We start from the raw sequence: 27348 nt of genomic DNA on the forward strand, positions 1-27348 counted from the left end.
CCTGTTGAGAATGTATAGTTAAGCAATAAGGCACGAGGATGTGTGGTATATGGTCTGCGTTGCGTCGTGCCTAAGAACAGCCCTTAGCCGTGGTATTTAAAAAATAAAAAATAATTGAACCTTTTGTTTTACTAGGCAAGTCATTTAAGAACAAATTCTTATTTACATTGACGGCCTACACCGACCAAACCCGGGCGATGCTGGGCCAATTTGCGCCGCCCTATGGGACTCCCAATCACGGCCGGTTGGGATACAGCCTGGATTCGAACCAGGGTGTCTGTAGTGACGCCTCTAGCACTGAGATGCAGTGCCTTAAACCGCTGCGCCATTCAGGAGCCACAAAATTGTCCATATTCCACAAACTCCCGAGGTGCCTTATTGCAATTTATAAACTGGTTACCAAAGTAATTAGAGCAGTAAAAATAACTGTTTTGTCATACCCGTGATATACGGTCTGATATAACACGGCTGTCAACCCATCAACGTTCAGGGCTCAATCCACCCAATTTATAATAAAAGATATCTCTTCACGAGTTGAAAAGTGCTAACCTTACATACCGTAAATTCCGGACTATAAGCCGCAACTTTTTTCCCGCGCTTTGAACCCCGCGGCTTAAACAATGACGCGGCTAATATATGGATTTTTCCCGCTTTCAATTTTTTGTGACGTGCTCAGTTTTTTGGCGGCATGAAGCTTTCATTAGACCAATGAAATTGCCGAACGGGTTAAGGTCAAACAACTTTTTTGTTTACTGTTTAGATTAAATCGAGCGCTCTCAAACCTCCCATCATTCTGATTACGGTAGTCATTTTGTCACCCTCATCATGGCAAAGACACAGAGAAATGCATATGATGCAGCTTTCAAGTTGAAGGCGATTGATCTGGCTGTTGGAAAAGGAAATAGAGCTGCTGCATGGGAGCTTGGTCTTAATGAGTCGATGATAAGAAGTTGGAAACAGCAGCGTGAGGAATTGACTCAGTGCAAAAAGACAACTAAAGCTTACTGCTAATTTTGTATTTTTTGTTACAAGCCGTGTTTCGTTAAAGCCTATTTATTTTTGTTACAAGCCGTGTTTCGTTAAAGCCTATTTATTTTTGTTACAAGTTGTGTTTTGTTAAAGCCTGTGTAAAGTTCATTTGTTTCAATGTACCGGTAGGCACCTGCGGCTTATTTATGTTCAAAATAATATATATTTTTAAATTCAGTGGGTGCGGCTTATATTCAGGTGCGCTTAATAGTCCGGAAATTACGGTACTTGAGGTCAGCTTTTGTTTCTGTTATTGTTTTCCTCAACCCCAGTTTTTTACTTAATAGGCTACAGGATTCTGTACATGGCTGACCTTGCCTGTGTATCGTAGGGTTAAAATCCAGCCAGTATTCACACAATCCATGAGAGAGAGTTATGGAGTCAGCCAATGTAATGGTAGCCTTTCTCTTCTATTCTCCTCCCTGTTCTCCCCTTTTATTCCTCAGACTCTGTGGCAGGAAGACAGGTTCTCAGCAAGGGGTCATAATACCACACTGTCGTCTGACTGGCTGTAAATGAGCTGTGTGTGTTTTGATCTCAGCTGCACAGGTGTCAGAGGAGAGGCACTGGGCTGTGGAGGAAAAGGCCCTTCCCAACACAGTGCTAAAACTCTAACCTCACCAGTCATTAACCTGAGGAAGTCCATGGTGTCTGTTTTCATGGGATAGGAATATTGGGGAAATAACAGGCTTGTTAATTTGTTAGGCCCATCTCATGAGATAATGTCCATATAAATAATTTAATTAACCTTAATCAATTCAGAGAAAATTAAACATAGCCTGCAGAATGCAAAATATTGATTAACATGTAGACGACATACAGTGCACATTATCCACCTAATGTATGCATCAGATTTGATTTGAATGTCCCGCCCTGCCACGCGTCGAGCCTCCGCCCTCGCGAGGCATGGAAGCAAACACACACACACAGAGCTCGCTCTTACCATTCCGTTCGATCAGTATTGTCTGTGCGACCAAGAGCTGACAACCAGCAAGTGTTCTCTTCGATATTTCAATACATTTAAATATATATTTCACGAAGAGTAAACTAATGTAATCTTGCGTCGGAGCGCTATCATTCTGCCATTTACAAAGAGTAAAGGATAGTTTTTAAACCAGATTAATTATCGCTATGTAGATGTCTCGGTTGGAGTACTAGGAACCGGAGGACGCTGAACTGTGATCCAAGATGAGTGGGACCAACGCGGCGTCTGGAGCGGCGCCCTGCCGCTTCGCTCACTACTTTGTTATATGCGGAATAGACACCGAAACTGGGCTGGAACCGGACGAATTAGCCGGTAAGAATACTTACTTATTTTAATGAACCTTTTCCCTATGAGGTAACTATACAAAAACAACGGGTTTTTCTTAAAACGGACTATTTCATTTTAAACTAATACACATGCATCTCAGTGACATTATCAGTGCGTATACTTTATTTGGAACAAAGTTTACAGTCTCTAAAGGTCATAAATGATGTGCTGTGTTTAAAAACAACATCATTAGGACAATGGCTACAGTTGCAGCCTGACATCACCTTGTTTACATTATTGTAGTCTCTGGTAAACTGAGTTAAAGGTATTGGGGACATTCCTTCACTTGTTTGTCAGACCTGTCCTGGCTGATTGTGTGGACTAAAGAGAGAGTGAGAAAGCAATGGCTATTATGTCATTATTTCAATGATAAAACGCCAACACTTCTTATGAGGCTGGTGTTTCAGTGCAGAACACTGGAGGCTTTTATGATGTTTTCGTTTACAAAGGCTGCTACTAAGGATAATCATTGTTATTTTAATAATACAATAGTTAACACCCCATTAACCCCTCAGTCAAAAAGAGCTGAAATTCTATATCTGCACATATTCAAGGTTCAATCAGCTTTGGACTCGGGTCCTTTCTCCGTTTGGTGAGGCTGTGTGTTTGTTCAGTGCAATAGCAAGCTCTAAGTACTCTTTGTTAACCATGCAGGTCCAGTATTGATTTCAGGGTCACCCCTTCAGTTTTGCATCAGTGACTGAGCAAAGTGCACAGACCCCTAAGCACAAAGTAGAGGCCCTCCATCGATCCCCAGCCAGCCCCCACTGGGCTGCGTTCAGGGGCCAACTGGGCTGCGTTCAGGGGCCAACTGGGCTGCGTTCAGAGTCACTGGAACACTGCCAAATTGCAGTGCTCTGGTGTTGCAGCATGTTTTTAATTTGCTTGCAGCCTGTTCATATTGAATTACCTGGCAGATTCACACTCTTATTCTCCTGTTGAATTAAAACCTTTCCTCTGTGACATAATACTTCTATAGGAAAGGGAGCTTTCTTTGACATTGAGAGCTTTGCACATGTGGTTCTGTTGGATGAGTAGAAAATGTTCCTGTGTGGTCGCGTCATACTGTCGCTGCATATGATATCACGTCTCCATGGCTGAGCCTATATAACTAGAAGTTGAGAATTGCTTAACGGTCTGTGTGTGTTCATGGAGCAGCTTTACCTGAAGTGAGTGAGCTGGGATTGCTTCCGATTTGAATCCTTTGTCCATTGGAACAGCTTTACTAGTACTTTCCAAGCACAAGACTCTAGAATGGGAGGATTCAGGATTCCTTTGGTTGCATGTTTAATCAGACACATTTAACCTCTATGGGGGCAGGATGTTAGGACAATCACTGAGTGCTGTCTGGGTGTTATTATCTCTCTAATCTTTTGATTCTGTGAGGATTAGTTTATGACACTGTGGGATGTTCTCGTCTCTATAAATGTGTGTGTGTGTGTGTGTGTGTGTGTGTGTGTGTGTGTGTGTGTGTGTGTGTGTGTGTGTGTGTGTGTGTGTGTGTGTGTGTGTGTGTGTGTGTGTGTGTGTGTGTGTTTAAGTTCATGTTTCTGTTTCTCTTTATCTGCTTGTGGTTAGGTCTGCATCGGAACCATTTGTTGCCAGTGTGTGTGTTGCTCTCAGGCTGTGGCGCATCGTTGATCCTCAGATGTGACACCGCTGAGCATCCACCACACTGAGCCCATATGCCTCCCTGTCTGCTGCCCTCACACTGATCACCCCAACTCTCTGAGCATCTGCCTGTGTGAAACTGCGGCACAAGTTATCAGTCGGAGGAGTTGAGCCATGTTAGGAAAGGAGAGGAAAGGACAGGGTGAGAGAAAGAGATGGCGTGTTGGAGTGATTGGGTAGAAGAGTGGACAGAGTGATGATGCCGGTGTTGCTGTTGATTAGATCATTCAGAGACTGCATCTCTGGTGTGATGATTAACAAAGCTTTGCGGGACGGAGTTTTAGTTTCTTTAGGCGATTTGCCAAATCTGTCTGCAGACATTAGTTGAGACGCCACCACCTGTCAAAACTCTACTGTTCTTAATCCTACATACTACTACTCAGCGAAGTCTCTCAGAAAGTACTACGGAATACCCATACTTGGGCATTGTGGTCCATTATGTCTATGGGTCTCTGTGATTAGGTTGTGTGTTTTTTTTGGAGTATGGTAGTCTCCTACAACATTTTCTCCATTGATCTTCTAGTAGTTGATTGTGGGCTGTTGTGGCGGTCCGTTAACGTAGCATTGTTTATCCACAGACACGGTGGGAAAAGGTCTATCAGAATCCATTACAGGAGCCATTGCTTGGTAGACCATTATCTCCCCCCCCCCCCCCCTCCCTCACCTCTTTTCCCCTCCTCAGCATCCCAATCTCTCCCCAGGGCTTTGTCATCTGCCCCAGTGAACAACTGAACAGCCACACTGACATTCATTTGCAATTCAGATCAGGCTGCTCGGTCGCCCATCACTCTCCTCCCCCACGACACTCCTCAGATTGCCGTGATGGATATCATTGACATCGACATGTCGCCACTCGCTATGGGCTTCGTCTATATTATCTGTCGCTATAACAGCCCACGCCTGGCGTGTATCCTGTTTTACAGTGGCTGGTTTGGTCTGGGCTGGTTTCAGTCTGATCCACATTAGGCTCAGGCTTGGCCTTGCTTATTTTGGGCTGTGAATGTGGCTGTGATTCCCCTCCTTCCATCCCCCTCCCATTCCCTTTGTGTGGCAATAGGCCTGTTTCCCCAGGCCCATTGTTCTAGGCACCAGGGCCAGACTTCCTCTGGATTTGACTGCATGCGTGGCTGCTGGGGGGGGTAACTTTCCCAGTGGATGCCATCTATCTCCTTAGGTGTGTGTGTTCAGTATTTGTTCATTCAGTGAGCATGGTAGTACCACACTTTTTGTTGGCTTTGACCTCAATGCTTGTCCTTCAGAGATGAAACATTTCCAAAGTAGAGGAGAGTTGAAGTGGGTGTCACTCCTATTAAAGAGATAGTTTGGGATTTTGGCTATGAAGCCCTTTATCTACTATCCCATAGTCAGATGAACTCATGGATACCATTGTTGTGTCTCTGAGTCCAGTATGAAGGAAGTTAAGAGGTAGTTTTGCGAGCCAATGATAACTAGCATTAGCACAATGACTGGAAGTCTATGGGAACAGCTAGCATGTTAAAGTACATCTGACTCTTGGGGGGTAGATAAAAGGCTCCATTGCCAAAATCCCAAAGTATCGCTTTAATGGTGGCACTATAATAGAAGTCTCACTCACTGACTTATCAGACTCTTGAAGTGGTTTATATATATCCTGGCTGGTGACTAGACTGACAGAAATAGTTCCACTCTAACAGAGGCCCGCCACCAATGTGTTGTTCGTTCCCTGTATTCGAGGACCAGGTGCATTGTGGTCCAGGGGGGGAGCTGAAAAGTGAGAAGGGGTGTGTGCTATTCTGGGAGGCGGGGTTGGCACCAGCTGTAGTGGGAAAGCTATTTGCTCTCTCTCTTCACCCCTTCCTCACCGCACAACCCTCACTCGTACGCCCCACTGATGGGAAAGGCATCCAGGAAAGCATCCATAAATATGAAATGAGGTAGTCTTACCGACAAACATCACAAACACACTTAAGATGCAGCCTGTACCAGTAAACAACAGATTAACAACAGATGTTCAGGTTCAGCTTTCAGTAAGCAATCCTTCAATGATGCTATGTGCTCCGTCAGGTGAGAATTTTCATTTGGAGTCGATCCTGTCTCTTTGGAAGGGGAAGGGGAGAGTCTCTCCATCGGCTCCAGTAGTCCCTGACCACCTCTTTCTTACCCCTCTTTTATCCCTGTCCATTCATCCTTCCTCCCGGTCTCCCTCTTTCATACCTCAGACTCACACCTGTCTGTCATCCTAATTTTCCCACACTAACCTCTCTCCCAGTCACACTCAATCGCACATAGACAAGTGTCTTCCCACTTGTATTCACTGCTTGTTACCCTGTCATTACCTATAGGATCATGTATGCCATATTTGACACTGATGGATTAAGATGATGGCAGGTAGCCTAGTGGTTGGAGCGTTGGGCCAGTAACCGAAAGGTTGCTGGATCGAATCTTTGAGCTGACAAGGTAAAAATCTGTCGTTCTGCCCCTGAACAAGGCAGTTAACCCACTGTTCCCCGGTAGGCCGTCATTGTAAATAAGAATTTGTTCTTAACTGACTTGCCTAGTTAAATAAAGGTTCAAAAAAAGAAGAATAAAAAGGTGAAAAGTGAAATCTTACAAGTAATTCAACCCCATTCATAAACTGTATTGCCTAATACATGCACATATTTACTAGTGTCTGTCTCTAGAACTCTGTACGTGTCCCTGGAGAGCAGGGGTGTACAAGTGTACTGGTGTTTCTGGTGTAATGACCTATATGTTGATAACTGAATGTAGGCCTGTAGGAACTAGCTGAACTGGGCTGAGGTGGGACAGGAGGTGTCAGCAATCCCAGTGAAGGAGCCTCACAAAGGGATTTGATGGGCTTTACTGCTGGCCTTGGCCATCTGTCCTCCAGGAGCCAGTCTGGAAGTCAGCACAATGCAGCCCTTGGATAATGCTAATACAACACTGACATATGCTAATGATGACACAGGCCAGCGCTGACGCATGCCCTTGTTGACATATGCTAATGACCATGTAGGAATCTGATAACATAAACCCATAGCCTAACACTTATGCTAATTCATATTAATACATTTACATTTTACATTTACGTCATTTAGCAGACGCTCTTATCCAGAGCGACTTACAAATCGGTGAATTCACCTTATGATATCCAGTGGAACAACCACTTTACAATAGAACATCTATATCTTTTTTGGGGGGGAAGGTAGGGGGGGGAGGGTTAGAAGGGTTACTTAATCCTATCCCAGGTATTCCTTAAAGAGGTGGGGTTTCAGGTGTCTCCGGAAGGTGGTGATTGACTCCGCTGTCCTGGCGTCGTGAGGGAGCTTGTTCCACCATTGGGGTGCCAGAGCAGCAAACCGTTTTGACTGGGCTGAGCGGGAACTGTGCTTCCGCAGAGGTAGGGAGGCGAGCAGGCCAGAGGTGGATGAACGCAGTGCCCTTCTTTGGGTGTAGGGACTGATCATAGCCTGAAGGTACGGAGGTGCCGTTCCCCTCACAGCTCCGTAGGCAAGCACCATGGTCTTGTAGCAGATGCGAGCTTCAACTGGAAGCCAGTGGAGTGTGCGGAGGAGCGGGGTGACGTGAGAGAACTTGGGAAGGTTGAACACCAGACGGGCTGCGGCGTTCTGGATGAGTTGTAGGGGTTTAATGGCACAGGCAGCGAGCCCCGCCAATAGGTCAACATTGTGGCTAACACCTTCAGTTCTTTGGTCATGTGACCAAGGAGGTTTCTCTAGACAAAGGAGAGAGGAAGCTAAATGTCCTCCATAGCTGAGGACACTTTTAATGGTCACACAGTGAATTATTTCTTCTTCCCGCTCTCTCTCATATGAGTTTTTCTTTCTTTCTCTCTCTCTTTTTCTCTCTCTCTCTCTCTCTCTCTCTCTCTCTCTCTCCCCGATGTGTAGTGATTTCCTCCATCTCTCTATGCCATCGTCTCCTGTGTGTTGTAGTGTAATCTGTAGTCAGGCCAGTTAGCTAGGCAGTAGGCAGAGCTGTCTATCTGTAGGCTGTGTTAAGCCTGTTAGTTTAATCCATTCAGACAGCTCCTCCAGGCTACACTGAGCAGTGCTCCACGCTTTAACGCTAATAACATTTATGCAAAAAAGCAGTGACAATGTCCAGACGCTGAAGTCGACGCGGACTGGAATTCAATGGGGGGAAAAACAATTTGTTTGTTTGGTTTAACGTAGGCTACTCTGTCCTTACAGCATAGTCTAGCAAGAAGCTCATTAGATCCATGTCAGGGATACTGTTACCATCATTACCCCCATCGATCACTGTCGACCTGTCAAGTGTTTTAAGTTAAAGATCAGAGGTTAGAAGTTGTAACTGACCCACCTGATCTTGATGGATACCCAGCCTCAGGGAGGAGTGGGCGATAGGTGGGGCTGCTGTTGCTGGGAGCCCGTTGCCACGGTAGCACCGTCGGTCCCCCAAACCCCCTCCAAACACACAAATACCCCCCGACCAGTCTCAAAACGAGCAGTTGATCACTGAGGACTGTGCGCCCCATTTCACACACCACTCCCTGTTTGACCCTTGACCCGGTCTCCCATATGCTCCCTCTCTCCCTGGGCTCAGCAACAGCAGACGTGGGAGAATGGGGTGTAGTGGGTGAGGGACGAAGAAATGAAAGGAAAAGGACACTTGCATTCAACCAAAATGTCTTCAATCAATCAATAAAATGTATTTATAAAGCCCTTTTTATATCAGCCGATGTCACAAAGTGCTGTACAGAAACCCAGCCTAACTGGGACGGGGAGTTGTTGTTTTGGTAAGGCCAGCCAGAGGCTTAACGTTATTTATACTGGTGGCCTAGGAGCCTTGTTTAGATAGTGGTGTTCAGTGTTAGTAGGCTATTGATGAAATCACATTTTTGTGGCTATAAGCTTCTAGCAGATTCTCTTACAGCTTTTGTAGATTGATTGTTCTGAAGTGACGTTGACTGTGTTGCTGCTTTTCTGTCGCGTATTCTTCCACTTTGTCTTTCTCTTGTATACTAAAATGACTCACAGTCCACAATGGGTACTAGGTAAAAATATTAATGGTGATCGGGAGGTAATGTGTGTTTTGTCCTCGGTTATTTTTGAAGTGCCACCTTTTGTCAGTTACGGACCATGTTTACTGTTTAATACCTCTGAGGTTTGTGGTGTTCCATATAACGCAGCTCTTTGTATGAACGGGCTCATCCTGTGGTAAAAACAACATTGTTACATCTCTGGAAGTCAAACAACATACAGTACCAGTCAAAAGCTTGGACACACTTACTCATTTTTCTTTATTATTACTATTTTCTACATTGTAGAATAATAGTAAAGTCATCAAAACTATTAAATAACAGCTATGGAATCATGTAGTAACCAAAAAAGGGTTAAACAAATCAAAATATATTTTTGATTCTTCAAAGTAGCCACCCTTCGCCTTGATGACAGCTTTGCACACTCTTGGCATTATCTCAACCAGATTCATGAGGTAGTCACCTGGAATGCATTTCAATTAACAGGTGTGCCTTGTTAAAAGTTACTTTGTGGAATATCTTTCCTTCTTATTGCGTTTGAGCCAATCAACTGTGTTTTGCCAAGGTAGGGGTGGTATACAGAAGATAGCCCTATTTGGTAAAATACCATATTATGGCAAGAACATCTTAAATAAGCAAAGAGAAACGACAGGCCATCATTACTTTAAGACATGAAGGTCAGTCAATCTGGAACATTTCAAGAACTTTGAAAGTTTATTCAAGTGCAGTCGCACAAACCATCAAGCGCTATGATGAAACTGGCTCTCTTGAGGACCGTCACAGGAAAAGAAGGCCCAGTGTTACCTCTGCTGCAGAGGATAAGTTCATTAGAGTTACCAGCCTCGGAAATTGCAGCCCAAATAAATGCTTCACAGAGTAACAGACACATCTCAATGTCAACTGTTCAGAGGAGACTGTGTGAATCAGGCCTTCATGGTCAATTGCTGAAAAGAAACCACTACTAAAGGACACCAATAATAAGAAGAGACTTGTTTGGGCAGAGAAACATAAGCAATGGATATTAGACCTTTGGAAATCTGTCCTTTTGAGCTAATGTGTCCAAATTTGAGATTTTTGGTTCCAACCACCGCGTCTTTGTGAGACGCGGAGTAGGTGAACGGATGATCTCCGCCAGTGTGGTTCCCACTGTGAAGCATGGAGGAGTAGGTGTGATGGTGCTTTGCTGGTGACACTGTGTGTGATTTATTTAGAATTCAAGGCACACTTAACCTCTATGGGCTAGGTGGGACGCTAGCGTCCCCCCCGTGGTGCACTCCATCAACAGCAGGTGCATTTCAAGAGCGGCAAATTTGAAACCAAATAAATGTCAAAATTCTAATTTTTCAAACATACAACTATCTTACACCCTTTGAAAGATAAACATCTCCTTAATCTAACCACGTTGTCCGATTTCAAAAAGGTTTTACGGCGAAAGCATAAAGTTAGATTATGTTAGGAGAGTACATTGACAATAGCTGTGTGTAATGTTTTGTCAATTCAAAGACAGGGTCACCAAAACCATAAAACCAGCTAAAATGATGCACAAACCTTTTACAATCTCCATCAGATGACACTCCTAGGACATTATGTTAGACAATGCATGCATTTTTAGTTCTATCAAGTTCATATTTATATCCAAAAACAGCGTTTTACTATGGCATTGATGTTGAGGAAATCGTTTCCCTCCAATAACCGGCAGTCAAGTCAGCACCACAAATTAAATAATTAAAATTAGAAAACATTGGTAAAATATTATATTGTCATTTAAAGAATTATAGATTTACATCTCTTGAACGCAATCAACTTGCCAGATTTAAAAATAACCTTACTGGGAAATCACACTTTGCAATAATCTGAGCACTGCGCCCAGAAAAATACGCGTTGCGATACAGACTAGCCGCCATGTTGGGGAGATCTAAAATCGAAAATACTATGTAAATAATCCATTACCTTTGATTCTCTTCATCAGATATCACTTCCAGGTATCACAGGTCCATAACGAATGTAGTTTTGTTCAAAAAAGCTCATCATTTATGTCCAAAAATCTCCGTCTTGTTAGCACATGATCTAAGCCCGCCGGACTTCACTTCATGAACGAGGGGAAAAAATATATTTACGTTCGTTCAAACATGTCAAACGTTGTATAGCATAAATCATTAGGGCCTTTTTTAACCAGAACATGAATAATATTCAAGGTGGACGAATGCATTCTCTTTTATAACGTATTGGAACGAGGGTACCCAACATGAACTCGCGCGCCAGAGTCTAATCGGCCATCACCGTTCCATGGCTCTTGTTCGGTCAGATCTCACAGTAAAAGACTCAAAACACTTTGTAAAGGCTGGTGACATCTAGTGGAAGCAATAGGAAGTGCCAAAACATTAATCAACCCCTGTGTGTTTCAATGGCATAGGCTTAAAGGTAATTCAACACATCAGGTATCCACTTCCTGTCAGAAAATGTCTCAGGGTTTTGCCTGCCAAATGAGTTCTGTTATACTCACAGACACCATTCAAACAGTTTTAGAAACTTTAGGGTGTTTTCTATCCATATATAATAAGTATATGCATATTCTAGTTACTGGGTAGGATTAGTAACCAGATTAAATCGGGTACGTTTTTTTATCCAGCCTTAAAAATACTGCCCCCTAGCCCCAACAGCTTAACCAGCATGGCCACCACAGCATTCTGCAGCGATATGCCATCCCATCTGGTTTGTGCTTAGAGGGACTATCATCTGTTTTTCAACAGGACAATGACCCAAAACACCCCTAGGCTGTGTACGGGCTATTTGACCAAGGAGAATGATGGAGAGGTGCATCAGATGACCTGGCCTCCACATTCCCCCGACCTCAACCCAATTGAGATGGTGTAAGGGACATTTTAATGTTTGTGCTATTCTTATAACTAATAATATTCTTAACTAATTTCTGTGCTCTCTTCATGTCCTGTTCTATAAACCAATTTCTGTGTTCATGCAAGTGGTTGACTGTACAAATGACACCGATCAGCTGCTGCAATTTGGCAGTATGCCCAGACATTGTTTTGAGAGCGAACGACCATGTTTTGAGAACGAACGAAAGATATCTCAGTTTCAAGGTCTCAGCTTAGAGAGAGAGAAGCCTCGTGAGGTGTTGGCCTGTCACATGTTATGAAACAGTATTGGTCGGTCACATGAATGAAACAAAACGGTAATGATTAATTAATTATGCTAAATAACGCAAATATAAGTTGTCTGTGTATAGCCGTATATTACACAACTGTTGGGACTGCCCCGGCAGAGTTTTCTGACAGACGTGTACTATGGTGCATTGAGTTGGTTGAAACCTCTCCATCGCGTTGACAAATAGACAATGATTCATTTAAGATTGACTTTGAGTGTCCCTGTGTAAGGATTTCCACGACAATGGTTTGGGATGAGTTGGATCGCAGAGTGAAGGAAAAGCAGCCAACAAGTGCTCAGTATATGTGGGAACTCCTTCAAGACTGTTGGAAAAGCATTCCTCGGCTACCTGGTGCGGCAGGTTGCCTAGTGGTTAGAGCGTTAGACCAGTAACCGAAAGGTTGCTAGATCAAATCGCCGAGCTGAAAAGGTAAAAATCTGTTGTTCTGCCCCTGAACAAGGCAGTTAACCCACTGTTCCAAGGCTGTCATTATATTAAGAATTTGTTGTTAACTGACTTGCCTAGTTAAATAACAGTGAATTATTATATATTTTTTAATTTAGAGCTGGTTGAGAGAATGCCAAGAGTGTGCAAAGCTGTCATCAAGGCAAATGGTGTCTATTTGAAGAAATATAAAATATATTTTGATTTGTTTAACACTTTTTTGGTTCTACAATGTAGAAAATAGTAAAAAAAAATAAAGAAAAACCCTTGAATGAGTAGATATGTCCAAACTTATGACTGGTACTGTATGTTTGTGAGGCGGTCAGCATATGGAAATGTCACTATCAGACATTTCACTCTCTCTTTTTCCATCAGTTATTATTATGCAGCTATCTGTGTGGAAACAGTACTGGCAGAGAAGCCTATTGACTAGGAACCAATTATCTTCCATAATAGAAGTGAGAGCCACAGGAATGTGCTGACAATCACTGTAACCAAATATTGTAGCTTTACACTTTGAGGTGAAGAGAGAAGAGACAAGTGGAATAACTATACATCATTAAGGTAGCCTCAATAATCCTCATTCGACATTCAAATGACTGGAGTGTTGTGTGATACTCTTTTCTTGTTGGACAAAACATGGATGTTCTTAAAAGCTGCTATGGCTGTGATCTTTCTAGGAATATGTCCCCTTTGGAAGGGATTGAAGCTGGACTTGAATAGACACTGTAGAGTGCCATTGTTATATTGTCAATTTCAAGAGCACTTGAAGACTTCCTGTGGTTTTCTACAATGAGTCCGTCTGTACACTCTGCTCAACTATGAGAATCCAAATGTATATTACATACAAGTCAACGTCAGTTAAGCCACAATATATGACAATCAGTGGTGGTCTAGCCTAGCCTGACTCCTCATGCTAAATTCTGTGTCTGTTCTGTCGTTCGCGACAGACTTTAGTCTGAATTTAAAATTGTTTGGGTGACGTGGTTTGTGGTGAAAACAAAGTGGTCAACGATTGGATCGTCTATAACCAATCAAAGTATCAAATCCAATTATGTACTTTGAATGCACCGCTTCACCCCGTGTGTTCTGGCTCTGGCCCAACCCATTGGTTTCTGGGACCAATCAGATGGCCCGAATGTGTTCGTATTTGGTGAAGGGTTGGGGGGTATGGTAATATCCAAAAACAAACGTCAGTGAGCGTGGCATAGCGTTTGAACGGAGAAAGGAGTCTGGGTAGCCAGGCAAAGCCTACCCGGTACATGTAGGCTCCCGAGTGGCGCAGCGGTCTAAGGCACTGCATCGTAGTGCTAGAGGCGTCACTACGGTCCCTGGTTCGATCCCGGGCTATATCACAGCTGGCCGTGATCGGGAGTACCATAGCGTAAATAGATATGCCATAGGGAGAGGTGAATAGATATGCCATAGGGAGAAAGAATGAGAGGGTTACAGATGGTGAGGGGAGGTGGGGACTCAGGAAGACAGGCAAGAGAAAGTTATATTTTGGGAGAATCAAATGAGGAAGAACAGGGAAGAGGGGGAGAGAGAATTTATGAAGGGCAAGAGAGGGATAGAAATGTAGAAGAAGAAAGATGCTTCTGGATGAAAGCGAGGGGAAAGTCCCTCTCAGATGAATAGCTGTGTGTGATTAAATGCACGCTGGTTCATTTCCATCAATCACAGGATGATAATAATACTACACCGCCCGCGTCCCTAGCAACACGGGTCACACCGTCAGCAGAACAGCACCCGGCCTCCTCCTCATAATAACGTTGCGCTGTTATATCAGGGGCGCCGGCTGTAAATCTCCTTATGTAACTAACACCCGATAGCCATCACCACGGCAGCCATCCAGGGCCGTCTCCCGTGATAGATTACAGCCCAAGGTAGTGGTAGGCAACGGGCGCTGGTGGTGCCTTGCCACGGCGACCTGGCGTCCAGTGTAAGGCCATGCTACTGGACAGTCAGGGATTATTCATGTTGCGTAAGTTAGACCATTTAAGAGCTGAAATGTATTTCTTACATAATTTCTGTGCCAGCCAGACAAGTTGATGAATGAGAAGAGAAGCATGTTTTTATAGAGATTGCTAGAGGTGTGTTATGATCACAGACATGCAATATATTTGGGCTTAGTGTGGCAGATGTGGTTTTAGAGCCCTTTTGTCATCTGTGAATTTGTCCAACAAGCATTTTGATGTAATGTGTTAAAACGGCAAATGCTATTGCAATCTCTTTGCAATAAGGAATTGAGACCAAAAGCTCAATATAGGTTTCAAGTGTTTAATACCAAGGATACAGTCAGCTGAGTGCATACATTTAGAAAGTTCACAACACATTTTATAATCTTCCTTCCTTTTGGTCACCCCCCCCTCTTGTAGGTGTCACCTCCCCAGCTATACATTTTATGACCCCAATGAGTTTCCCTCCTTTACCCTGTGGAACGTCCATGGTCCTCTCTTTGTTTAGCCAGATGTCAGAATCACACCCCGTCCATCTTCTGTTCCCGGGCCTGACCCTTCTCTCTGATCCTAGGCAATTTCCTCTTATCTGATTAGGTCAACATTTCTAAATTAGCATACACACAAGTTTCATGGCCTGAACTCCATTCATACTCACAGTAATCATTCACTAAACTACAGTTTAACTTGAAAAATGTTACATTTTATTAGAATCCGTCAAATGTCAACATGTATGAATCTCTATTTTAATATCGGTTTCAATGTACTTAGTTAGGTGATGGTTGTTCAGATACATTTGAGAGAATTTGTGAATATATTTGAAGAGCTCCAGTGTAGCCAACAGTAAAGTTGATTCAACGACTTGATAGAGGCTAAAGCCGTGTCACATTGGCTGTCCAGTCCAGAAGTCCAGTCGGAAAACGACAACACCAACAACCTCCAAGGAACAAGCAGGCCCTCGGAACATTCCAGAACATCTAGTCACCATGACAACCCCAGAATATGAATCTTATTGGTTCACAGTATGGTCTGCTAGGGATTAATTGTAAGGCATTCTCTGTTGTGGCTGCTGGGAAGTGATCTTTCAACATGATGTGTGCCTTCGACAGAGTGTGGGTGTGTTTATGTCTGTCTGGTGATGCTTAGCTGGCCGGTCATGTCGACTTTGTTCTTTGACCGAGCTCCAACTCATCCAGCAACCTGTGCCCTGTGATAAACCTGCTGGGTAAACAATATGTGATCGCAATCAGATAGGACACATTGATCTCTCTCTCTGTTTCTCTTTCCCTCTCTCTGTCTCGCTCTCTCAGTGTCTTGCACAGGACATGGACACACGCGCGCGCACACACACAGTCCCCAGGCTGTCCCTACAAGACTCATGTTGACAGCCTCTGCTGCTCTCTCTAAGGGCGTGATAGAAGAATTATATGTTTAAAGATAAATGATTAAATAATTCTACCCTGAGACCTAACTATTAGTGATATAGTTTATGTAGCATGTATAATGAGTAATTAAATTGTTAAACATAAAGGTCTAACTAGGATGGACTAGGATAAGAGAGGAATATAAGAGTGTGTTTTAAGAAAACACCGAGAACCATTAACCTATGTTTGACCCGACCTAGCTAGAACTCTGAGCGTTTATGATATGAGAGGGAGTAGCCCTCAAGGTTTCCCTAATCTCGGGGGAATGGAACTGTCGGCTGGGTAGTGATATACAGTGTTGAGAACTCTGGAGGAGAGAACTCTCCTAAAAGTTTGTGTGTATGTGTGTGCGTAAAGAAGGAGCCTGGTATAAAATAGAGGTCTTTGTATATGAACTGGAGAGTACCCTCGTGAATAAACATTTTTAGACTATTGTAAACTGGGAATTATGTCTGTTTTATTTAAACCAGAACTTTACGAACTCTTGAGTTGCAGACTGAGTAGATTAATTGAAGTTTATGAACATTAATAACAAAATGTAATATCAGGGCGCCTGAGTGGCCTACAGATACACCGCCATGATAAAGACATGTAATAAGTAGCCCGGGGGCGGTGTCACGGCATTCATAAAGCCTGAAAGACTGGGTAATCATTGGGTAGGACTGTCTCTTCTCCGTCACGCGCTGATGATTCATGCAGAGCGGCGATTATGGAAAAGGATGGAGCAGAGAGGGACAATGGGCTGGCAATGCAGGACTAGCGCTAACAGAGAACCCTGTCTGTTCTAGCCATTCTGTTTCTATGTAAAACATACATTATACCCCTGCTGTCTGCTCCATGGAAATATAATGAATGATCTGCTGACAGAGAGGATAGCAAATTTGTGAGTGTCTAGAATGAATGAAATACAATCAAATGTTTTTTTTTTATTGGTGTCTGTATTGTCTGATGATGAGGATAAATAGTAGGACTCTCGGTGTTTAGTGAAAAGGCTCAGACGGATGTTCTGTTCAGTGTGTCAGATTAGGACTGCACCACTGTTTACATAAACTGAATATCTCAGAGAGAGAAAGAGATGGGAGAGATGGGAGGGAGGGAGATGGGAGGGAGTTGGGAGGGAGGGAGATGGGAGGGAGTTGGGAGGGAGAGTTGGGAGGGAGAGTTGGAGGGAGAGAGAGTTGGGAGGGAGGGAGGGAGAGATGGGGAGATGGAAAGCGAGAGAATGAGGCGGGTAGAGTGCACAAGAGGGCAAGGGCAGAGCATGAGATTAAAAGAGCATCTAGGCTTGGGGTGAAAAATAACATTGAGGAATAGCTTTTTGATTTTTGTCTTCGTGTAAGCCCCACTCTTGGTTTGATATATCCTGTAGTAAACAGTCAGTCAGTAGCAGTGTCTGGCAGCACAGATTAACCTCAGTCACTGGGTTCTATTTTTACTCACATTGGTTTTGTCTCAAATGGCACCCTATTCCCTAAATATTGCACCACTTTTTACCAGGGCAAATATGACTTTGGTCAAAAGTAGTGCACTTTATTGGAAATGGAGTGCCATTTGGTATGTAGACATTCACACTGCTGGAGGACTGTGATTGTATGCTGCTAAAGCTCTTTTCTGTAACACACACTCAGCAAAAGACAAAATCTCCTGTACCATGACAGTATAGATATGTTTGGTGTTGAGGAGTTGGACTGGAGTTTATAATGAGAAAGCTTCCATTGAGAAGAGGAAAGTAGGAGGGAGGGGTTGGATGAAGCCAATTTCTTAGAAATGTGTTTAATCTTGTAATAGACCGAAATCCATGAATTGCGAGACTTTAGAATGATTCGGTATTTTCCTATCTGAAAAATATACTGGACAAAATCTGACGGAGACATTCTCAGTTGATTCATTCTGAGTTCAGTTCAAATATCTCGCTGCTATAGGCTCTCCTAACCACCTGCTCTCTATTGAGAGGGAATTGGCTGGAGTCTGTAGTACTCGGCTGTTAAAATGAGAATGGATTGGAGTGTCGAGATTGTGAATGAACAGTAGTAGCCGCTTCATATGTGGATGGGCGTAATCTCCTTCCAGCTGTTAAGCATTTATCAGGGCACACACCAATGTCATTGTGTGTTTTCCTGGATGAAACACAAAGCGTAAATCTCTGTTCTCTGAAAGCCTAATTTCCCCACCAGGGAAATAAGCTCTTTTGTTGTACCCAACTCTGCACTTCTTTCGCTTAATTTGTGTCCGAGCTTGTTACAAAAGGCACTTTGCGTTAGGTACCCTGGCTGCATCTGTGATGATAAAGACAGGAAACGTCAGACGGACTACCTAAAGGCAATCTGTCCATGGTTTCTGTCGTGTTAAGTTCTAATTTTCAGAGTAAATACCTCACGGACACTAGAGAAGCTTAACCAAGGTTAATTCTTCCCAAAGAGTCGATACAGCTGTAATTCAGACACAGACATGGCTTCCCCCGTGGTGGTATTCATACCCCACTTTGGATGGAGTCTCCTCCTTATCGCTAAACGTTGCATCATTCTTGCTAAGCAGGGAGCTAAGAGATATGAGCCTTCAATGGTTTCTCCCCTTATCAGTACTGCGACCTGCACTCAACACATTCCAAGCTTAGTTGCACCCACTATATACCTTCCTCCTACAACCCTTAACTTCTGGTGTAGACCTTCTAAACCTCAGCACTCCATCAGCGACATTGATAAGTATATTTCATATTCTCAAAACCCAACATTAGTCAAACTATTTTTGTGCGTTTCAGTTCATCTTTTGTGATGGCCTTGTTTTTATGTTTTATATGCTGTAGGTTACATGTAGATGAATGTTACAGTAGATCATAGCAAAGGGCTGTACTGAACTATTCAGAGTGTACGTAGATTATTCCCATACGTTAGGGTTAGGGTTAGTGGCACTGTCTGTTATCCTTTGATAGTATTCATTCTAGTGCTTGTGTAACGTGGATCAAGTCAACCCTCGACTCTCAATGGATCAGCAACACTAACCCAGTTCAGGAGCAACCGTTCTCTTCATGGAAGCCTTGTTATAGGGTGCATCTTTTGACCAGTGGGTAAGATTGTGTAGATAACATAAACTCACTCACTTTTGTACATCGCCTTGGTCCGTACAATTGACCTTATTTTAGCGCCCAAAAAACGTAACACTTCCAGATCAACTTTAATGTCAATACCATTGTAAAGCACAATTTCTCCCCTTTCCAACAGAATCAATTACATGACCTCCACGCTGCCCGTTTCTGCATGATTCAAGAAGGCAATGAGCTCCGTCGGGTCTTTTTAAAAATGGCGGGTGGGGAAGCGAAACTAATGCGTGCTAGTGAGAAGGAGAGATGTGTGTGGCAAAATGGCTTTTTTTTTCACTCGATTTGTCCAGCTTATCACCTTATCGCCTCTAAAATGTAAATAAAACACTATAAAGAGTTTATATAAAGTGTCATTACATACCTATTTGAAGGTTTGTGTCGAATTTGAATCGGTTTTTAGGGCGGTGCTAAAGTGATCTTCATAAGTTAACAGCGGCTTTGAGAGTCATGATGCTTGCAGTGATGATGCAAAAAATGACTAGATATCCCCCCCCTTACCCCCGTCACTGTCCATTTCTTGTTTTTAAACGATGAGAGAAGTGCAACACCTGGTGGAGAGAGATTGTAAGACAGAAATAGTTGCTTTATGCGTGCTGTACGTTACGGCATGACACGTCACGATGTAGCGGAGGGTTAGTTTTTTTCAACTTTTCTCCAATACTATAGAGCCATTACCATGTCGATCAACGCTTGAATAGAAACGTAGTTCACACCCCAGATTTTGAAGTGGACACAGTCGCTACAGTCCCATTAGTTTTCTTTGCAGCCTCGTTTGAATGTCGCGGTTGCGCACATTTGTACTGAATGCGGTGAGTTTACATTAATCCTCTAAGAAAACCAATGACCCAAACTTTGTCTCCTATCATAATCCATTCAAAAGTTATTGGAGTTGTTACCCTTGAAGGATGGCCAGTAGTGCTGAGCGAGTAACCAACATACAATTTTATTTTTTAATTGGGGGGGGTGGTTTATTAAACAACCATTTGACTGACATCGGTTCAATTACTTGAATTCCATTTGGTTCAGGTTTTTCTGGGCCCAACGCGTCGTTTCTCTAGAGAGAAATCAAATAATTCACGAGAAAGTGGGACGCTGAGCTGAAGGGAGTTGTAGTTTTCATTTACGCATGTATTCAGTCAAGTTCAGCGCAGAAACGTGGTAATTAACTACTATGACCATAATCCATTGCGGCTGTTTTTTCTGACTCTGACAGAGACGGATACACTTGTACGCCTGCTACATTAGGTTAAATTCACACAGACCGCATGAGAGAGGAAAAGTACACAACGACGAGAGAGAGGGATAGAGACAGTTGGTGAAAGTATGCCTTAGCTACTTTGAAAAACTAGTAAAATGATGGTCGGGCAGCTCTGCAGCATGCTTAGGCAGGCTAGCCCAGCTAAATAGGATGACTAAAGACAGTATAGTATGGGGAGCAGAGAGAACGTTGGCTGGCTGGCTGGCTGCTTCTGCCTGAGCAGAGATGAGATGATGATGGAATAAAAAATAATTAATTCAATAAAAACAAAATATTTTATTATTTCATAGTAATTTCCTATTTTTCGATTGCTGTCTACTCGATGTGGACCTGACAGAGACAATGGAATATTTTCAATGTTTTGGCAATTGAATGTTCACAATTTTTAGCATTGGAATTTCCATTGATAATTTTTATGTCATTATTTAATAATGCATTTAATGTTTAAAAAAAAATCGAAACAGAAATCAAAAAACGTGCTTTTTTAAAATGTATCAAACCAAAACCAAATTTACTTTAAAAAGCACTAATCAATGGAGGCTAGATTAAAAAAGTGGTAAAAAATTCAGAAAATTGCATTCTGTCAGCTAAGCTGGATTCTGTGCAATAATTAAGGCTAATGGCTACCTGACAGGCTCAGTTTCCCATTCAACTTGCCATCTTTCTTCTCGAATCCGCAGGATATAACAATACAACAAAACTCACTAGCTTTAAGAGCAGCTCACAGATTACTGCACCTGTACATAGCCCATCTATAATTTAGACCAAACAACTACCTCTTCCCCTACTGTTATTTATTTATTTTGCTCCTTTGCACCCCATTATTTCTATTTCTACTGCACTTTCTTCCACTGCAAATCTACCATTCCAGTGTTTTACTTGCTATATTGTATTTACTTCGCCACCATGACCTTTTTTTGCCTTTACCTCCCTCATCTCACCTCATTTTCTCACTTTCTATTTAGAATTATTTTTCTACTATATTATTGACTGTAGGTTTGTTTTACTCCATGTGTAACTCTGTGTTGTTGTATGTGTCAAACTGCTTTACTTTATCTTGGCCAGGTCGCAATTGTAAATGAGAACTTGTTCTCAACTTGCCTACCTGGTTAAATAAAGGTGAAATAGAAAATAAAAAATAGAAAAAAATATAGACGGAAGATGGAGACATGTAGTATTTTCATATTTTAGTGTACACGTTTCATATTAATTCTAAAGATTTTTCAAAAAAGCTACCATATCTCTGTGAAATTATTCAATTTTTTATTTGAAATGTCAATGGAGCGCTGAGCGTATACCAATCATTTTATTTTCAAAACCTTTAAATTTAATTCAGCTCGTCATGCTAATTTAGCTTTTTGCGACCCTTGGAAACAATTTCGATGACGACGGCCACTAAATGTAAAATCCTCAAAAGTTGTTCACGAGAAACCTGCACTGCTATATCAACAGGGCTCGGTGTTTATTATCAGATGTATTAGGTTATGGAATAATCATATTTGTCTTGGTAAAATGTATTTTATGACATAAAGTTCATTTTCATCACCAAATCGCGTTTTCACAACCTACTTGTTAGGCTATGGTCTGACATGTAAAGAGTGAAAGCAGGAAGCTTGTAATGGAGACAGATGGACTGTTGTATGAGATCTGATGGGGCGTTGGTGAACGCAGAGCTCCACGCCATGGTGATTGATGAAAGGTGTCAGTGGCGTTATGATGGGGGAAATCCAGCTGTATTAACTTACAGCTCTATCTGGTGGGAAGGATGGTAATGGTGGCTTGTTGTGCTGGCTCGTGGAGGATGATGTGCTGAATTACAACTGGTTCCAGTTCTGATTTCTGAAAGCCTTAATCCATCCACCATTATTTAATCTCTTTTCTCATCTATTTTCTCTTTTTTCTCTCTCAGCTTTCCTTCACATCTTATCCATCTGTAGTCAAATTGTACGGTGGATGTTGTCTTTATACTCCACTGTTGAGGCCTCAATCTGTGAGAGCTGCTCTATGTAAAGTAGCATACTATTTCAGTTTGTTGCAATCCGTGCCAGCAGATGAACACACAGATTGTTAATTTGCATGTTGCCTTAGAGAGAGACACACAAACACACACACAGTTGCTCAGGTGTCGTTAGGGCTCGGTGATCTGTTTCCTCTCTGGCCATCTGTAGCAGTAAGCATCACCAGATAGTTGAGGACTGTTGACATTAAACAAGGGATTCTTTGTCAGTTTGTATAAACATTTAGGGGTGAACAAATGATTTACCCTAAAATGTCACCGGAGAAGAAGACAGACGATTGTGTTTTTTTTGTTCGTTGATTTGCATTGTTTGTAACTTATTTTTAATTTTAATTTTGTACATAATGTTGCCGCTACCGTCTCTTATGACCAAAAATAACTTCGGGAACAGGCCCCGATCCCCGTAATCTGTGTAAAGAGGAGGCGGAGAAAGAGGGGGCGAAAGTCGGGCTGCCCTCTGAGAATTTGTTTGGCAATTGAATAAACCCCCACTTCCCTCCATTCTGCTAGCAAACGTGCAATCTTTGAAGAATAAAATCTACAAGTTATGTGGAAGATTAAACTACCAATGGGACATTAAAAACTGTAACATCTTTTGCTTCAAGGAGTCGTGGCTGAACGACGACAACATCAACATACAGCTCGATGGTTATACGATGTACCGGCAGGATAGAACAGTGGCGTCTGGTAAGATAAGGTGCGGCGGTCTAGGTATTTTTGTAAACAGCTGGTGCACGATATCTAAGGAAGTCTTGAGCTATTGCTCACCTGAGGTAGAGTATCTCATGATAAGCTATAGACCACACTACCTACCAAGAGAGTTTTCATCTCTATTCTTTGTTGTTCTTTACATACCACCACAGTCAAAGGCTGGCACTAAGACAGCATTGAATGAGCTGTATTCCGCCATTAGCAAAGAAGAAAACGCTCACCCAGAGGCGGCACGCCTAGTAGCCGGGGACTTTTAATGCAGGTCAACTTAAATCCGTTTTACCAAATTTCTATCGGCATGTTAAATGTGCAACCAGAGGAAAAAGAACTCTGGACCACCTATACTCCACACACAGAGAGGCTTACAAAGCTCTCCCTCGCCCTCCATTTGGCAAATCTGACCATAATTCTATCTGCCTGATTCCTGCTTATAAGAAAATGTTTAATCAAGAAGCACCAATGACTAGATCAATAAAAAAGTGGTCAGAGGACGCAGATGCTAAGCTACAGGACTGCTTCGTTAGCACAGACTGGAATATGTTCCGGAATTCCTCCGATGGCATTGAGGAGTACACCACATCAGTCATTGGCTTCATCAATACGTGCATAGATGACGTCGTCCCCACAGTGACCAGACGTACATTCCCCAACCATAAGCCATGGATTACAGGCAGAATCCGCACTGAGCTAAAGGCTAGAGCTGCCGCTTTCAAGGAGCGGGACTCTAACCCGGACGCTTATAAGAAATCCCGCTATGCCCTCCAGCAAACCATCAAACAGGCAAAGCATCAATACAGGACTAAGATCGAATCATACTACACCGCCTCTGACGCTCGTCAGATGTGGCAGGGCTTGCAAACCATTACAGACTACAAACGGAAGCACAGCCGAGAGCTGCCCAGTGACATGAGCCTACCAGACGAGCTAAACTACTTCTATGCTCGCTTTGAGGCAAATAACACTGAAACATGCAGGAGAGCACCAGCTGTTACGGAAGACTGTGTGATCACGCTCTCCACAGCCAATTTGAGTAAGACTTTTAAGCAGGTCAACATTCACAAGGCCGCAGGGCCAGACGGATTACTAGGACGTGTACTGCGAGCATGTGCTGACCAACTGGCAAGTGCCTTCACTGACATTTTCAACCTCTCCCTGTCCGAGTCTGTAATACCAAAATGTTTTAAGCAGACCACCATAGTCCCTGTGCCCAAGAACACTAAGGTAACCTGCCTAAATGACTACCAACCCGTAGCACTCACGTCTGTAGCCATGAAGTGCTTTGAAAGTCTGGTCATGGCTCACATCAACACATCATCCCAGAAACCCTAGACCCACTCCAATTTGCATACCGCCCCAACAGATCCACAGATGATGCAATCTCTATTGCACTCCACACTGGCATTTCCCACTTGGACAAAAGGACCACCTATGTGAGAATGCTATTCATTGACTACAGCTCAGCGTTCAACACCATAGTGCCCTCAGCTCATCAATAAGCTAAGGACCCTGGGACTAAATACCTCCCTCTGCAACTGGATCCTGGACTTCCTGATGGGCCGCCCCCAGGTGGTAAGCGTAGGTAACAACACATCCGCCATGCTGATCCTCAACCCAGGGGCCCCTCAAGGGGGTGTGCTCAGTACCCTCCTGTACTCCCTGTTCACTCATGACTGCACGGCCAGGCACGACTCCAACACCATCATTCAATTTGCCGATGACACAACAGTGGTAGGCCTCATCACCGACAACGACGAGACAGCCTATAGGGAGGAGGTCAGAGACCTGGCCATGTGGTGCCAGGACAACAACCTCTCTCTCAACGTGATCAAGACAAAGGAGAAGATTGTGGACTACAGGAAAAAGAGGATCAAGCACGCCCCCATTCTCATCGACGGGGCTGCAGTGGAGCAGGTTGAGAGTTAAAGTTTCTTGGTGTCCACATCACCAACAAACTAGCATACCAAGATAGTCGTGAAGAGGGCACGACGAAACCTATTTGTCCTCAGGAGACTGAAAAGATTTGGCATGGGTCCTCAAAGTTGTACAGCTGCACCATCGAGAGCATCCTGACTGGTTGCATCACTGCCTGGTATGGCAACTGCTCGGTATCTGACCGCAAGGCACTACAGAGGGTAACAGTCAGGTTTGTAGGCCTTGCTCGCACACGCTTTTTCAGTTCTGCCCAAACATTTTACAATTTCATTTGAGTCAATTGGAGGTGTACCTGTGGATGTATTTCAAGGCCTACCTTCAAACTCAGTGCCACTTTGCTTGACATCATGGGAAAATCAAAGGAAATCAGCCAAGACCTCAGAAAAAAAACTGTAGACCTGCACAAGTCTGGTTCATCCTTGGGAGCAATTTCCAAACGCCTGAAGGTACCATGTTCATCTGTACATACAATAGTACGCAAGTATAAACACCATGGGACCACGCAGCCGTCATACCGCTCAGGAAGGAGACATGTTCTGTCTCCTAGAAATGAACGTACTTTGGTGCGAATAGTGCAAATCTATCCCAAAACAACAACAAAGGACCTTGTGAAGATGCTGAAGGAAACAGGTACAAAAGTATCTATATCCACAGTAAAATGAGTCCTATAGTGGCATAACCTGAAAGGCCGCTCAGCAAGGAAGAAGCCACTGCTCCAAAACCGCCTTAAAAAAGCCAGACTACGGTTTGCAACTGCACATGGGGACAAAGATCGTACTTTTTGGAGAAATGTCCTCTGGTCTGATGAAACAAAAATAGAACTGTTTGGCCATAATGACCATCGTTATGTTTGGAGGAAAAAGGGAGAGGCTTGCAAGCTGGAAACCATCATCCCAACCGTGAAGCACGGGGTGGCAGAATCATGTTGAGGGGGTTGCCTTGCTGCAGGAGGGACTGGTGCACTTCACAAAATACATGGCATCATGAGAAAGGAGAATTTGGTGGATATTTTGAAGCAACATCTCAAGACATCAGTCAGGAAGTTAAAGCTTGGTCGCAAATGGGTCTTCCAAATGGACAATGACCCCAAGCAAACTTCCAAAGTTGTGGCAAAATGGCTTAAGGACAACAAAGTCAAGGTATTGGAGTGGCCATCACAAAGCCCTGACCTCAATCCTATTGAAAATGTATGGGCAGAACTGAAAAAGCGTGTGCGAGCAAGGCCTTCAAACCTGACTGTTACACCAGCTCTGTCAAGAGGAATGGGCCAAAATTCACCCAACTTATTGTGTGAAGCTTGTGGAAGGCTACCCGGAATGTTTGACCCAAGTTTAACAATTTAAAGGCAATGCTACCAAATACTAATTGAGTGTATGTAAACTTCTGACCCACTGGGAATGTGATGAAAGAAATCAAATCTGAAATAAATAATTCTCTCTACTATTATTCTGACATTTCACATTCTTAAAATAAAGTGGTGGTCCTAACTGACCTAAGACAGGGAATTTTTACTTCTGACATCAACTGTATATAATCTTGCTATTGTTTTTTTACTGCTGCTCTTTAATACTTGTTACTTTTATCTCTTAATACAGATAAGAATAAGTAAGCATTTCACTGTAAGGTCTATCTATACCTGTTGTATTTGGCGCATGTGACTAATACAATTTGATTTGATTTTACCCTACCCACCACTCACACACTTGTCTCTCTGTCTCTGTCTCACTCTCTCTGTCGCTCTCTCTCTCTATCTCTACACTTTTCCCCTTCAATTTTCATTCTTCCATTTGAAGGCCACAGTATGAGGCGTAGGGCTGGAGGGCCTTACGTAACTGTCCATATTCCCCCTCCCACCTTCATCAATGGCATTTCAATCACACTCTCTCTCTCCTTTCTCACTCATACCACATCTACCCTTTTTCACTCTCTGTAATAAAAGTGACCCTTCTCTCTCTCTCCTTTGTTGTGAAATTACCTTAGCATTGTCTGTTGGTTGTCAATCAACTTATGTGTCCACTCCTCTCAACACACAGGTACCCCCCTCTCTGAGGTGGCCATGGGGCTTCTATTGGGGCAACGCAATTAAAATGTTTTTATAGGGTTGAAACAGGATGATGTAACCTCACTTCAACCAGGGCCATAGTCTCTTCACAGAGCGTCGGGATGCGTAACAGGTTGCCATGGTAACCAACGGCTTTTAAACAAAACATGTGCGGTAGGGGTAGATGGGTTGTTCGGTAGAGACCCCACCCCCTCCACCACTATAGTCCCATTCTCACTCTGCCTAGGCCTAATTATATTTAGGTTATTTATGTTGGCTGTCAGTTGTT

General features: G+C 43.2%; 1 protein-coding gene across 7 annotated transcripts in view; it reads left to right on the forward strand.

Moving 5' to 3' along the window:
- The first annotated feature begins 1965 nt into the window (after nt 1-1965).
- The window catches only part of LOC106609315 (DENN domain-containing protein 5B), a 78457-nt gene continuing 53074 nt past the window's right edge, over nt 1966-27348 (forward strand). For 4 of the 7 annotated variants that reach the window (XM_014207997.2, XM_014207994.2, XM_045722002.1 and 1 more), the window contains exon 1: nt 1967-2326. In XM_014207997.2, coding sequence (XP_014063472.1) covers nt 2218-2326 — 109 coding nt within the window. In that variant the 5' untranslated portion in view covers nt 1967-2217. Of the gene's footprint in view, nt 2327-27348 lie in introns of all 7 variants that reach the window. The other 3 variants (XM_014207996.2, XM_014207992.2, XM_014207993.2) reach the window with 1 other exon arrangement.

Source organism: Salmo salar, chromosome ssa07 (genome assembly GCF_905237065.1).
Source record: "Salmo salar chromosome ssa07, Ssal_v3.1, whole genome shotgun sequence".
NCBI lineage: Eukaryota > Metazoa > Chordata > Actinopteri > Salmoniformes > Salmonidae > Salmo > Salmo salar.